Genomic DNA, 14,576 nt, shown 5'->3' on the forward strand with positions numbered 1-14,576 from the left:
CTATTCACTCATTTTCATTTTGGGCACTGAACTGATTTGTTGGCACTTTTTAACACTTTGGCTATTGCTGTTAACCGATATTAACTGCGGTTTCCTTGTTGCTGTCTCTCCTCTGTGACTTCGCAGCTAAACGGTATCAGCGGACTGAGAAAATCTTTCGAGAAACTGCCCTCTAGTCTGTTTGCAACAAGCAAATAAGAAACGGAGGAACAGGGACATTAGAACGTTCGCACACATCTCTCTCATTCGATTCATGTTGATGCTGTATTTCTTAGGGCCGCACCTCAAGCTGCTCATCATCCATTTTGCTTTGACGTCTGAAGTCTTGCACAAGACGGCCTCACATACCTCGCCATTTCAGACATTCCTGTGTCACTTGAATTAAATGTGGGACAGTTTTAAAAACGTGTCACAGATTTGTTGCCAAACACTAACAGTAGAATTTACTACACCTTTAAATATCTCACGTTTATAATGTTTAGCTGAAAACATTGTCTGTCTTTTAAAAGGAAGAAGCTGTTTCCTTATGTAAAGTTTTATGAAGTGCAATGCGAAAATTGTATATCGATACTGTATTAGAGAGGTTTTTTTTGTACATTGGATTGTATAGATCGTGGAATTACTTCCAGTGATGGTATTATTGATATTCCCTTCATCTTTTTATGTCTGTGGTAGGCTAGATAGATATTTTCATTTTGGTGATTCCCTATATTAGATACTACATTTTACATATCTGGTTTTGAATCACAGTTTAGCTCTCTCATTTTTATATTCACTTTTAAAAGGAAACTAATTTATAATATAATCTTTCCACAAGCCTACGTGAAATTCCTTTCATAAAGACTGACTGCTCTGACATATCAACTATTAGTTAGTACCTGCAGCAGATTGAGTAGATAAAAAAGTACAAGTCCTCCACCAAATTAAACTGTAGATAAAGCTTGTACCGTGCCATTGTTGATGAAATAATCGAAGTTGCTATAAGCACCACTCAACAACAGTCTTTGTGTTCAGTACTTCTATTGTAACTTATTCCTGAATAATGCTGTTTTCAGAATGTGAAAATTAAGAGGATGGGTATCATAAGATTTTTTGTAAACTATTTCTGTCTATTTTTGTTACTGCATATAGTGCCAAGTATCTATGGACAGAGTTTAGTGGGAATCTCTCCTGATAATCGCTTGCTAAATGTGCTTTAATGGATTGTATATAATGCCCTGAAACCTGAAGTTGCCAATTTCGTATTGTACCGCGTATATTTAATCTCCAGCGCTAATGTTGCAAATTTTACATGCTGCCTTCTTTACAGCATTAAAAGATGATTAGGTCCGAAAATGGGAAACACAGCCAATGCCGAAACGTTTCCTCTTATCGATTTAATTTACTACACTACAAAGTTCACTAGCTACTTGATAGCGGTGGATTGATGCGTGTTTTCGTATAAATCACTACGATTGGAAATGATTTTGTGTCCGCCGGCAGAATTTATGTGGCCGTGACCGTGAGATCATTCTCGTCTGTAGACCGAATGCAACAAGGAGGATGCAGACAAACTGTACCGATGTGTCCATGTATCAATAGCCACACACTGTAAACTATTTTATTAAATCAAGGATTCAACTTAAGTGACGTTTATGGGCTATAGAAATAAAATTCTTTGTTTCTCAAACAATTCAAGTGTCACGATTAGTTTATTTCTTGCTTGTAACCGACTCTTCTGTCTGATATCTGGGTTTCCTTTTGATTTGTAACTGAGACGCGCCTTTTACCATTTCTAGAACTTAATTCCTCTTAACTTTCCCTGGACGGGCGACGCACGACGCCCCCACCCCGAAGTGTGAGGACGTGAAAAGTAGGAGGTTCTTTAAAAAGTCTGAGACCAAGGGCTTCACCGGCGAGACTCACACACACACCGAGCTGACAACGAGAATGGGTTGAATTTCACAAGGGGGCATGAGTAAAGCAAAATAAGAAACGGGCGTTTGGAGGGGTCTGGTTTGGGGTTAAAAACAAAGATGCGGATGCCGAAAAAAAAAATCAAAAAATGCTTGAGAAACTCAGCAAGTTTGGCAGCATCTGTGGAGAGAAAGCAAGAGTTAACGTTTCGACTCCAGTGATCCTTTTTCAGAACCCAATGTTGCACTAATTTGTGCAGGTTTAAGATTCCCAACTCTTTGCAGGTACCCTGATCTCCTGTGGCAGGCTGGTATTTCCAGCACCTGCAGTGAGATTCGCTGGGAACTGTCCCACACGGTTAAGCAGCATCCCTGGGAGGGAAAGGGGCAAGTGAAACATTTCGGCTCACACCCCATCAGAGCAGCATTATCAAACATAGATTGAACTGGCAGCAAATCTAGTTAACCATGAGCGAGAATCGACTTTGCTATCCTTCACACTTTGACGGTCTCACCAGGTAACCGAGTCCTCTCGGCATGAGCTGGTGTGATGTAGATTTCTGACATTTCCCACCCAGCGCCATTGAAATATGCGAAATAATCACAATTCCCTATCGTCTTCTTAAGCATTGTGCGGCGTACTTAGAAAGTTTATGATCGGACTATTTAAAATTCACGTAAACTGCTTGAAAATTGATGCAAGTATTCAAAAGTCTTGAGTTAATTTGTGAAATCAGAAATAATCTCATTTTAATTGACGAAAAATGCAGAAGATTTTGCAACGAGTGAAATGTATTTTAAAATGTTAAAAGGTTAGTTGTGGGTGAGGGATTAAAGTTAAAAAGTATATATTTTTAAAACAGCAACATCGTTGTATTTAACACAGACATGGTAAAAAAAAAACACCTGAAGAGTGATATGGGTCACCCCCACAACACACACACACACATGCGGGTTCGCCCTGCATTTGAAGCATAAAACTCCTTCAGTCACTATTTGCTGCTTTCTCTCTGATGATTGTCAGTTTCATGCGCTGAACCGGCTCCCTGATTTCTGTTCCCCGATCTAAACTTGGCGACCGTATCTAACCTCAGTAACTATATCGCGTGGGAAGTTTATATTTCTATTGACGAGTTGTTTTTTTCTCTCTCAGACAACTTCTTGGAATGTGAACTAAAAAGCAGAGAACGGCGCAAGCCGCCGCAATCGCAGCTCCCAAACTCTCTCCCTCTCGCAGTTGTTCTTCCCTTTTGTGCCGGTCCTCTCCCACTATGTGACCTTGCCCACCCCCTCCCCAGCTCTTCACTCATTTCAGAACTGATTCCACCCTCGCCCCTGCAAGATATCCCACACCGTGGGAGTTCTCAAAGTTTGCAAGAGCGGCCAGTGATTCTGCTTAAGAAATGAGCGACTGAAATGTGTCTGCAGTGAGATATTTCGTTATGTCAATCTATATGGCCATCAATGATTCTAGGTGGATGAGGGCTGGAAGGAGAGAGAGAAAGATGTTACCTCTTCATCAACAGACAGGCGAGAATATGACATCTGGTCTCCAATGAGGAGGCACCGCAAGGATGCATAACTGGTTGGAAGCATTGGTACATCAAATCGCGATATTTTTTGGTAAATATTCGATAAGTTAATTTTAGTTTCAATGTGATATGACGGCGTTATTACTTTAAAACAATAACTAATACCAAAGTGTCCCAACATTGGACTCCAGACACATATGAGTGTTTTTGAACAAGAAACGGCTCCCGCTTTCATTTGTTCGCTTATATAAATGATTCCGTCGAATTACGAGTGAGTCTGTAAATTCAGCAGAATTCGATCTATTTCTGAGGTGGCCTGGATGGGCTATGCAACGCGCCCCACAGCAGACTCTGAGCAGTAGCACCGCAGACCTGGCTCAGAGCCCCGGTCATCCATTCCCTCAAAAATCAAATACTTCATTTTTAAAAAATGTCAAAAACCTCACTGGCTCATCTCCGACCAGTTTGATTTCTGAAATGATAACGGAGTTCATCGGCTGTAAAACAAAACGCCTGTAAACATGACTGTAATATTCACATAACTAGTAAATGCAATTTCAATCTAAAAGATGGGAAACTTGTCAAAATGTTATGACAAATTTAAGATGTTAGTTACGTTTGCAGTAACTACGAGCTTTATTCCAAAGCAGCTACTATTGATAACTTTGATGGGGTCTGTTGCCCCGGTTGGGATTCACACTGGCTTGTTTGTAACTTACATAACTGCTACAATATTATGAACTTTCCTGGCACTGATTGCAATAGTGGTTCTAAACACACCCAATTGCACTGACCTGCAAAGCCCCCAGCTTTGAATATTAAACTCTCAACAAATTCACCAAAATGTTATCAAACTAGGTTTGCAAGTTCCGTTTGATACAACGCCTGTTAGTAAAGCGATAACATGCAAAATGCTTGTTACTCGCTATTCTTGAAACAACTCGGAATTAATTCGAGGTTATCACCGCAGTTAACAGACCGTTTTGGTTCCAGTCATCACTGAAGGGGGTCTGAATTTGTCAGTCACAGGTAACTGTTTAGCAAACTCCGTGTAAATCGTGAACTCTAGCTTCAGGGCACAAAAATCAGCCGGATTCCGATCACCGGGTTTCATATTGTTAAATAATTTATTGGCAATACAAAGTTTCCCCCACCCCTCACCCCAACCACTGTGGACGCAATAATATTTCCTTCAATCATCTCCAGCAGTGTTCGGAAATTCCTTGGGATTTAATGGCGCTAAAACGCGGGAAGAAAAAACTCCTCTGAAGGAAGTCACTAACACAGGCGAAAGCAAAATATTAGCCTTAGAATGTGAATGCACAAAAAAAGTTTACATTTAATATTTTTTACAACACAAACGTGCATCTTAGTATGTACAGCTACAGTTGTAATCTGTAATTTATACAAAAGGATGAACTCTGATTGTTATTCCTTAACATTGAAAATTCTAAGAAAAACACCCCTGGTTTTATAGACACTTGAGGGTGAACTGTGATTTCCAACAACTCCTTTTAAACCTCCGCCAGATTCAGTCCAAGTTATTTATATAATCGAGCTGTAAGATAATTCCATAACTTATTCTGTAAAAAATATATACATCTCACATACATTAAGCTGTACAACACATATCACCATTCCCTGGAACATCGATTTATTTTAAACTTTTTATATATACCCTGGTTAATTCAGCCTTTCAAGCTGTTCAAATAATCATTTCTTTTTTTTTCCCTTAAAAAAAAGTTTGTCACAAGATCTCCGGGCTGTTGTGTGGGTCCAGGATGGTGAGCGATCCGGCGCTTTTGTGCTTTTTTAATAACCGTGTGATTTTCTCGTCATCTGAGTTGGGATCAAGGGGTCTGTTGTACTCGTCTTCATCCTCTTCGTTTTCCGACGTTTCCTTGAGTTTTTCAGTCTCTGAATCGTGCTTTTTCTTGGCCGTGGCCATTTCAGCCGCGTGTTTCTTCCTCCATTTGGTCCGTCTGTTCTGAAACCACACCTGTTGCGAACAGAAAATTGAATGGGTCAATGCGGTGTGCTTCAGTTCCCCTGCCCGAACAGCCAAGCTTAATCTCAACCATCCCGTCTTGTGTTCAGCAATGCAGTTAACTGACTTTAAATCACTATCCGAAATGTTATAGAGGAATGGGAGGCCGAGTTTTACCCATTATCCTCATCGTTTTCCAGAAGTTTTAAGTTTAATACAACACTGGGTGCACTCGGGCAATTGTACAATGTGTCGTCTCAAAGAATGAAGCGGCGGCAACACAGTTTGCAATGTTGTGTCTGCTACTTTTTATTTCACAAAAACTGGCAAGGTCAAATTTCAGTTTAGTGTATTCGACACTCAAAATGAAAAATTTGGATTTAGAAAAGGGCAGAGGAAATGGACAATCCGTTGTTGGTGCTTGTACAACAGTGTCCATATTTCTAACACCAACATTACTAAAGTAGTTACGTGGAAACTATGAGTCAACATTAGCCGCTTCCAGTCACTTTAGGATTGAGACCAAGCCTTGCTGTCAATCCCGGCCTGATAGAAGTACTTAAATCACTATTGCGAATAAACAGGTCTATAACAACAATAAAAAAACCTACAACGCTTTAGCATTAACAGCATAATTTGAATGTACGATTCTGCTGTATGTTTATTGAGGACGTTAGCAAATACTAAGTTGAATGTTTCCTTATTGCGACCACCAGGTTCTATATTCGCCGTATGGATTCAGTTAGGCAACCAAATGAGACGTTTTACCTTTACTTGACTCTCTGTCATTCCCAAAGAGTAGGCTAACCGGGCTCTTTCTGGTCCAGCTAAATATTTGGTCTGTTCAAACGTTTTTTCCAGAGCGAAAATCTGTTGACCTGAAAATGTTGGCCTGGAATGTTTCTTCTTTCCGTCTTTATCAAGGACCAAGCTGCCCTGTGCTGTGGAGGGGGAAACGAAAAAAAAAATCAAACAGGGAAATATTGTCTGTAATATGTAGATCGACGGCATTAAAATAAAAACAAGCGAGCCCAGTTCTTTGCAAGTTAAAAGTGAACACGTGAAGAAGTGGGATTGGCTGCAATTAATGGCCGTGTTCTGTCATTTTTTTTTAGGTGTTTCACAAAATCAAAACAAAACCAGCAAGTGTCTGTTGGGTCAGCACTGACAGCGCAAAACGAAACAACAGATTGCTAAGTTGTCTCACCAGTTGAATCAGTATTTATCACAATGATAGTGTTAACGTTACAGCAGCTGGGATTCAGGAAAAGTTCGTAAAGCTGAAGTGAAAGCATTTATCCGGAATTTCAGAGCAAACAGTAAAGTTCTTTTCTCGAGACAACGTTTTAGCTAATAATGTCAAATAACAGATTCGAACGTATATGTATGTATACACGTGTAAATATAAGTCTATATAAGAGAATATGTGTAAACATTAAAAACAGCAACAGAGTACGTACTTGGGCAAGCCACCCTGGGATCTCTCCACGGAGATCCTTGCATCATTCCCGGCCAGAAGATGGGAGGTCTCCCCGGCAATTCAGCGAGGGGCTTGGGGTACCTGGAGACGCTGGCTGCTGTCGGGTTGAAATACATCCCCGCCGTGGTGGCAAGTCCGTTGAGTCGAGGGAGTCCAGAGAGCAGATTGCCAGCGGTAGTGACCGGGCGGCCTAGGATGTCGCTGATCCCGTGCGGCGTCCCCAGCGGGATCTGCGCGTTCAAACTCGCCAGGGTCGGCGCCTTGAAGCTGGACGGATTCTGCAGGGAGTAGGGAAATATAGACGCCTTCATTTCAGTCATGTTATGAAGCGCAGCCAGCGGCGTACTGCTCAGGACAAATGCACTCTGGCGGGTATCCATCTGCCCGACGGCTAACATTTGATCAGCTCATAGAGTTGACAGGGCCACTGGCAAACGCTGCGAGAGCTCTGCTGAATCGTCCTGTTGTTGCTGGTACAGATCTATCGGTATATGATAGAGGGTGACCGTGCCACCAGTCAGAAGTTGGGTTGATCCAGAGGAGGCTGTCCAGTCCGGGGAGATCTCCAGGCTGGGGGGTGGGGAGTGTGGGGGAGGGGTAGGGAGTGGAGGGGGTGGGGAGTGGGGGTGCTGTGTGCTGGGAGGTGGAGGGGAGGCAGCACGCTGTGCTCTGTGGCCCGGCCACCAGCCACTATCCTGGGCTTCCCGCGGAAATTGAGGCGAGTCGAGGGCCGGGCGCGGGAGATGCGCTGATAAACCTGCCATTCCCCCCTCGCCATTGGTCCAGGGCCGACACCCTCGCTCTGTGATTGGCCGCACGCCTGCGGCTCCTGGAGGCGCGTCAGCTTCAGAGTTGGGTCGCGGCGGCCGGAAGATGAGGCGAGCATCAGGCAAGATTGCTTCCAGTTTCAGTCCCACTTCAACAAAACAAACCCCTTGTCCATGAGAGGATCCAAACCACCAGTCAACCTCAGCAAGAAAGCTTGTTTTCCCTCTGTTTCTCTTTGTTGTCGTTGCTATATTCTGCCTGTGCGATGAATCGGATGGTTTAACTTTATTTTTGTATCAAAGGATTGGAGTTCAGAAAATGCTTCATTTTGAAGTAACAACTTAACAAATTTTCATTCCAGTCGAGTTCTTCTAACCAGACTTCAACGAGCAACAGCGAATATAGGAATGAAACAGTAACACGCAATACAAATTGTTGCAAATTCAAAACTGATCTACAACTGTTATATTCTGTATACTATCTACATTATATACCACATGTGTACAGTAGTAGTTTCCCAAGACTTTAACGAAATTATCTTATTTTATTACCATCTCAAGTTTTTACATATCTATAGAAAGTGGTGGCTCGTAAGGTGATCTAAAACTCTTAATTCAGGGGTTTGCCATCTAATGTTTGTGAATGTTAATTTCATGGTTAGGCGCGAACAGTTAATGTTTAAAAAAATACCTGCTCTTTATTAAATAAGGATAAGGAGATCTCACCCACAAAAGCAGCAACGCTGTTGTTTGTAGCCAAATACAGCCCATTTCAATCTTTAAATATATAACTGCTGCTGACATACAAATATGTTTCAATACCGCTTGTCTCCACTTTATCAACTTATAGCTACCATAGCAAACTCGCTTTACTTCAGTTGGTCTGAAATTAAAGGAACCAACTTGGATCAGTTGTTCCAATGATAATAAAAAGAGGCAAAGACTAGTTGCATAAGTTACAGCGTGAGTGAATTCCCCATTTTCAATAGGCATTTAAATGAGTCAAAGTGCCTCACATCTGTAGGACACGCACTCATCACCAATATTCACGGTATTATTTAATGGTTTAAAATAGTTCATATAATAATGGAAATATTTAAACATATTCAACCCGATTCAATGTTCTACTTATTTATTTTCTGTTTGAGACTTTTTTAAAAAAAGTCTTTTAAACGAGTTCAGAATTGAACCATTAAAATGATCAACTAACCAAGGGAACAGAGAATACGCAAACTGAATGTAGATATGGAATATTGTGATGTATACTTGACTAAAGAATGACTTTAAATTGAATTATTTGTTTTGAAATTAAGTAGAGGAGTCTGAGGTTTTTTTAAAGCCGTCAGTTTAGTTCAATGATCATTAGCGAAGTGTATTCCTTGGGAGAGTATCTTCATGCATCAGCTCCCTGTGTCCTCTTAACAGGAGACATCAGTCAAACTTCATTGTCACCCCACAGCAGGACCCATCCAGTTTGGAATATTAACGATTAACTATCCAAATATGGCGCCTATTCCGATTGTGTAAGATAAATGAACACGAGATGTCCCTTTTCGAGCTTTATTCATTTACAAATAAAACTTATGAGGGATCAGCCACTTGCAACGTTCTCCCACCTATAATTCGCAAGTTCATGAACAAAACAGGAGTGTGTTAAATCCTTGCGGAGCTTTAAGCGATGCAAATCGTTTTTAATAATCTCCAAGTAGTTTATCTGTAATGATTGGAAAGTTTTCAGTGCGGGTGAATCGCTTTATTTTAAGAAATGAGCGAGACTAGCTCCGTGTCTTGAGAACGCGGCGTGAGACCTCTAGCGAGCACATGGGGTTAGAGCAGAGAGCGCGGCCACAGTTATCAGAAAACTTTTCCCTACAAATTTCAAATGACACACAGCAATTTTCCTTAGTAGAGGTCCACTCGTTTGACAATGAGATATAAGGCTGATAAAATCGACAGCGGTTTAATTAGAAGCATTTGGTTTAAGATCAACATTTGCGAATGAACTCTACGTATAATCAAGCAGAGTTATGTGATGTACCCAACGCCACTATCGAGCATCAAGTGTTGAACAAAGTAACTTCACATCAAATCGAAAGAACGGTGCAGATTAATGTCGGATAACAGGAAGGTGATGAATGGGGACACTCATTACCCCGGCACCTATTGATTCCCAATGCACAAAGTATTTAAATGAGGGCTTAATGAATTCTGTTTAATGAGGACAATCTGAGAGACGAGACCAGCTAATTACCAACTTTGTTTCGTGATGCTGAAATGGCTGGTTTTCATTCCAGTATTCTTCTGAAGGAAGCCTCTATTTATGCAGTGTCTCCCGGTCCATATTGCTACTATTCGGTATCTGTGGAATTTTCAAATCGTTGCTGTGGGTCATTTTATAAGTATTCAAACAGGTATTACCTCTCTCCCTCCCGTTTCCAGCTAAAACTGTGCTTTCGTTTAAAAAAAAATTATAATGTAGGAGTTAGCAGATACCTGGAATCGATCTTATAAAATTAGCAAATCTGATGTGTTCCAGCCGGTTATATTACGTCTGCCGCCAAAACAATTTAGTGGCATGAAACGATAATATCTTTCCTTATGAGTGCAATACGGATTCATTTAAAAGACCTACAATCTCTGATCTGCAAGAACACCTTTCAGAGATAGATTTTTGTTGTAATGTTCCTGTATAGTTGATGTCATTATAAAACTGTTATTTGGGTATTGGATGCTCTGAAGTAACCACACACATCCTTAGTTTCTGATTCAGTTCGTCCGTGAATTGGCATTGACACTGCGTATACCCAAGAACAACTAGGGACAGGCAATAAATGCTGGTCAGCTGGCGATGCCCACTTCCCGCCAATGAATAATAAAAACACAATTGTTGGTTTATTATTTCTAGTGTTTCTGAATCAGAATGTGAATCAAAACGAATCATTAACCATTATTGGACACCATTTTTGTTTAGCACTCTATTAATTCATTAACAATTTTAGCCCTCTTTACATTTCGATAAAACACTTGTTACATATTTCAACGTGGTATCATGTAGACCCCTCCTTCTCAACCTTTCCTCTCGCCTGAGGTGCAGTGGAGACCCTCAGGCCAAATTTAATAAGAGGGCAGCTATGTGATCCTCCAAAACTACGGCGTCTTTCCCTTTCACCTTTCTTTATATATTTAAACAACACCCCCACCACAAACCAAAAGCCCACATTAACATTCCAAATCGTCAGATGGCTGAGCTGGGGGACTGGATGCAGATTTGGTTTTAATGGTTTCCACGTGGAAGTAAATGGTTGCTGTCTTATACAAAAATTAAACAAATGACACAGATTAACAAGGAGATAACACCCCGATAGGACCATAAATCCGTTCGATCCTCAAAAGCTAAAACGCGCAGTCAGATGCCCAAATGGGTTTACAGGAGCGTCTCTGTTGGACAGGCTGCATTCGTTTAAGGAGAATAAATCATCATTCCCATTCTTAGATTAAATGCTGTGTGAAAAGAAAATCTATGTTACATCGGAATAAATGAACACAATGCCGCTTATTTAAACAGGTTGCTACAACCCAGTTGGGCTAGAATTTTGAAACAAAAAAAAGGGAGAATGTTAAAACAATGGAGGAGGCCTTTACTATATTTTAACGATGCTCAAAATATTGGTTTTGACGAGGCTTTCTATATCGGGCTTTTAAAAGCAGGTTTTACGTGATGGATTCAATCTGATTGTTAACACTTGGTTATTCAAATAAAGCAGAGAAATGTATTTCATCGAGAAATATTTCCCGAGATGTCTACAGGTTTCTGGATTTTGCATGTTTTCTCTGGAAGTGGAGCAAAATTAAAAAAAAAACACAAACATGCAAACTGCCTGGTGTCCTTGTCTTTTTGCGGCTGTAAGCTGTGTCAAATAGGAAAAGGCAAAATACTGGGTTACCAACCGACAATTTACAGAGCAGGAGTAACAAACCTGGTGCATCCAGATATTTAACCTCATTCATCTGGGTGCCTCCTGGGATCGTGGACGGTAACATATTGAGTTCCACTAATGGCAGCTCAATCAAAAACGTTGAGCCCTTCGATCCGAATCAGTTCCAATATTCCAAAGCAAAATACTGAGGATCTGACGATCGACTGAGCAGACCTGTGTACACTTAATATCCCAATTGAATGTCCGGCAATTCTCTGTAAAATATGTAGCTCCTTGTAAGTCCACAAAGGCCCGCATATCATAGACACAAATGGTTGGATTTTTGTTTTTGAAATAATAAACTTTTGAGATTTTTGACTCAAATGTATATTTTATTCTGGGTTGAATTGGGATTTTAAGTACGGTTGATTGGCTGTTCAAACCAATGTTTTGATTTACTCCAAATGCAATCCCCCCAAACGGAAACACATATATTGTCGCAAAATCATCCAATCAAACATGACTTAGCGAAGTTTCCATACCTCGCTCAAATTCCTGTGCAGGTTTTGAACTCTTAAGTTCCCAAGCAGTTGCAACAGAGCTGCTGCACGATGCTTCTGTCACAGTTACCATAGCATTACACATGCTTTTTTTTTCGAGAACAGCGCCGAAAAATACATGCACTCCATTTCCTGAGTTACTTTCCTCAATTCTAAAGGAAGGGGAAAAGAGACACGGTCACAGATACAGCGGTAACTTAAATGCTGTAGAAATTGCACATTGTGGTCTAAAAAATCATTTGAATTACTTAATATGTCAAAAAAATTACGTGTTCTGCCTCATGTGACGTGAATTTCTGGTTGAAGTGGTAGTTTGCTTAAAATTCGAAATCGACGGTGAAGGTCTATCAGCAGGTGAGGAGAAATCTAGCTAAAGGTACTGATTGAAGCGACTTGGAATCGCACTTGGGATGCTTTTAATGAAAATATTAAGTTATTGCGGAGCAAAATGTATCTTTAGTTAAAATCAGGAGCTGAAACACCAAGTCGGTATATTTGAAAAAGAACTGAAGGAAATAGACAGATATTTTGCAAGGCACCAGCACATTGAGCTGAGATACTCGATATTACACGGACTTGCTTTTTGCTTTTTGACGCTGGTCTAACAGTGAGAGTCTGTACTAATGGGGCTCTACAGGTGCAAATTTATACTTCGAAATGTGCGGCGACCATCTGAAATAAACACTAATTATTGTCATTCGTTAGACGAATCTTGTGTTAATTAGGTTTTAATTAAAATAATTAATAAATGATTTCAAACGTAACTCAGTTGTATTGGTGGTTTGTTTATTTTCGTCTACCAATCATGCAAAACGTTGACCGTTTCTGCAAGTTCAATTCTTACAGGTTTTCTGAGGTAATTTTCACTTTCCATTCAATAAAACAATTTTCAAGAAGAAATCTGCTTCCGAGCCCTTAGAAAATGAAGAGGTGCAAAGTCTATCTATTAGAATGTAGAGTAAATCTACAACAGTGGGTTTCAATAGTTGCAAATTAATATCTTATTTCAACATTCATTTTTACCTCCACAATTGTCATCATTTTCACAAAAATATGAGTAAAGCGTTAAATTAGCCTTTATAAAAATATTGTATGTGGTATTTGCAACACATCGTTGTACCCAAAGTGTATTAAGAAAGTCATTTGACGCTTTTTTTCAGACATGTGAGAAAGTTACAAGTAACTGTCAATCAATATTCATGAAAAACAGCTAACCTTCAATTGAACTTAGGGCTTGTAACAATTAGACTTTGTTGCCTCATACGGACCAGCTAACACACAAACTGCTTGTCATCGCCCAGTGGTAATGTACTGACTCTGGGCTAAAAGGTCCGGGTTTAAGTTCCATTTGCCCCGGAGGCGTGTCATAACATGTCTGATACATACAGGTTGATTAAAAAAAACAATACGTAATCTGAACAAATAATGGATATTTCTGCGTTGGATTTTTACTCAAAAGAGAGGAGGGAGCAGGTAATAATGGGGTTGATGTTAGCTGTCCTGAAGTGTGCTGTAACAAAAACAGAAAGTACTGGAGAAACTCAGCAGGTCCTGCAGCATCTGTGGACAGAAAGCAGAGTTTTTAGGCTGGTTACTGACCCGAACTGATAATTCTTCCCTCTCCTCATAGATGCTGCTCGACCTGTTGTGTTTCACCAACAATTTCTGATGTGTTTCAGGTTTCCAGCATCCACAGTCCTTTGTTTTGTTTTTTGGTGGCCTGAAGGAACAGGACTCTGAAAGCTAATGCTTCCAAATAAACCTAAAAAGTTAAAAATCACACAACACCAGGTTATAGTCCAACAGGTTTAATTGGAAGCACACTAGCTTTCGGAGCGACGCTCCTTCATCAGGTGATGAAGGAGCGTCGCTCCGAAAGCTAGTGTGCTTCCAATTAAACATGTTGGACTATAACCTGGTTTTGTGTGATTTTTAATTTTGTACACCCCAGTCCAACACCGGCATCTCCAAATCATGCCAAATAAACCTGTCAGACTATGTAAAAGGTAAAAACAATGACTGCAGATGCTGGAAACCAGATTCTGGATTAGTGGTGCTGGAAGAGCACAGCAGTTCAGGCAGCATCCGAGGAGCAGGAAAATCGACGTTTCAGGCAAAAGCCCTTCATCAGGAATACAGGCAGAGTGCCTGAAGGGTGGAGAGATAAATACTGTTGTTGTGTGATTTTTACCTTTGTTTTGTTGAGGAAGTGTATGGTATTGGGCTCAGGAAACTCAAAAGAGCAGGTTTGCCTAAGGTTTTGCCTAATCTAATGGCAGGGACTGGTTAGCATTTTATTTCAGTCACTTCTCAGTCAAAGTCAGACAAATTGAAATGCTGACTGGCTTCAACACCAGTCTGTAACTAGGGATTGGAGGGGAGAGAGGCAAGTAGCAAAAGTTGTAGGGGGAGATACCAGAAGCTTTGAGAGGTCCAGG

The 14,576-nt window shown here is 40.6% G+C and overlaps 2 protein-coding genes and 1 long non-coding RNA gene across 5 annotated transcripts in view; 1 reads left to right on the plus strand and 2 right to left on the minus strand.

The window, feature by feature from the left end:
• inpp5a (inositol polyphosphate-5-phosphatase A) overlaps positions 1 to 1,672 on the plus strand; it is a 528,339-nt gene extending 526,667 nt beyond the window's left edge. For all 3 annotated transcript variants that reach the window (XM_043712554.2, XM_043712555.2, XM_087998983.1), the window contains exon 16: positions 127 to 1,672. In XM_043712554.2, the coding sequence (XP_043568489.1) occupies positions 127 to 176 (50 nt within the window). In that variant the 3' untranslated portion in view covers positions 177 to 1,672. The remainder of the gene's footprint in view (positions 1 to 126) is intronic.
• A 2,920-nt stretch (positions 1,673 to 4,592) lies between these two features.
• Positions 4,593 to 7,493, minus strand: nkx6-2 (NK6 homeobox 2). The gene is made up of 3 exons (XM_043712200.2): positions 6,875 to 7,493; positions 6,183 to 6,355; positions 4,593 to 5,426 (listed from the first exon to the last, which is right to left on the minus strand). The coding sequence occupies exons 1-3, from the start codon at positions 7,290 to 7,292 to the stop codon at positions 5,175 to 5,177; spliced, it is 843 nt and encodes a 280-aa protein (XP_043568135.2). The 5' UTR covers positions 7,293 to 7,493; the 3' UTR covers positions 4,593 to 5,174.
• Positions 7,494 to 7,796: 303 nt separating this feature from the next.
• LOC148145977 (uncharacterized) lies at positions 7,797 to 13,448 on the minus strand. Its single transcript, XR_015760946.1, has 3 exons — positions 13,354 to 13,448; positions 12,121 to 12,290; positions 7,797 to 11,162 (listed from the first exon to the last, which is right to left on the minus strand). It is a non-coding gene; the product is annotated as an uncharacterized LOC148145977 (long non-coding RNA).
• Positions 13,449 to 14,576: the final 1,128 nt, after the last annotated feature.

Source organism: Chiloscyllium plagiosum, unplaced genomic scaffold (genome assembly GCF_037043375.1).
Source record: "Chiloscyllium plagiosum isolate Xiang-an unplaced genomic scaffold, Cpla_swu_hap1 HiC_scaffold_22, whole genome shotgun sequence".
Taxonomy (NCBI): Eukaryota; Metazoa; Chordata; class Chondrichthyes; order Orectolobiformes; family Hemiscylliidae; genus Chiloscyllium; species Chiloscyllium plagiosum.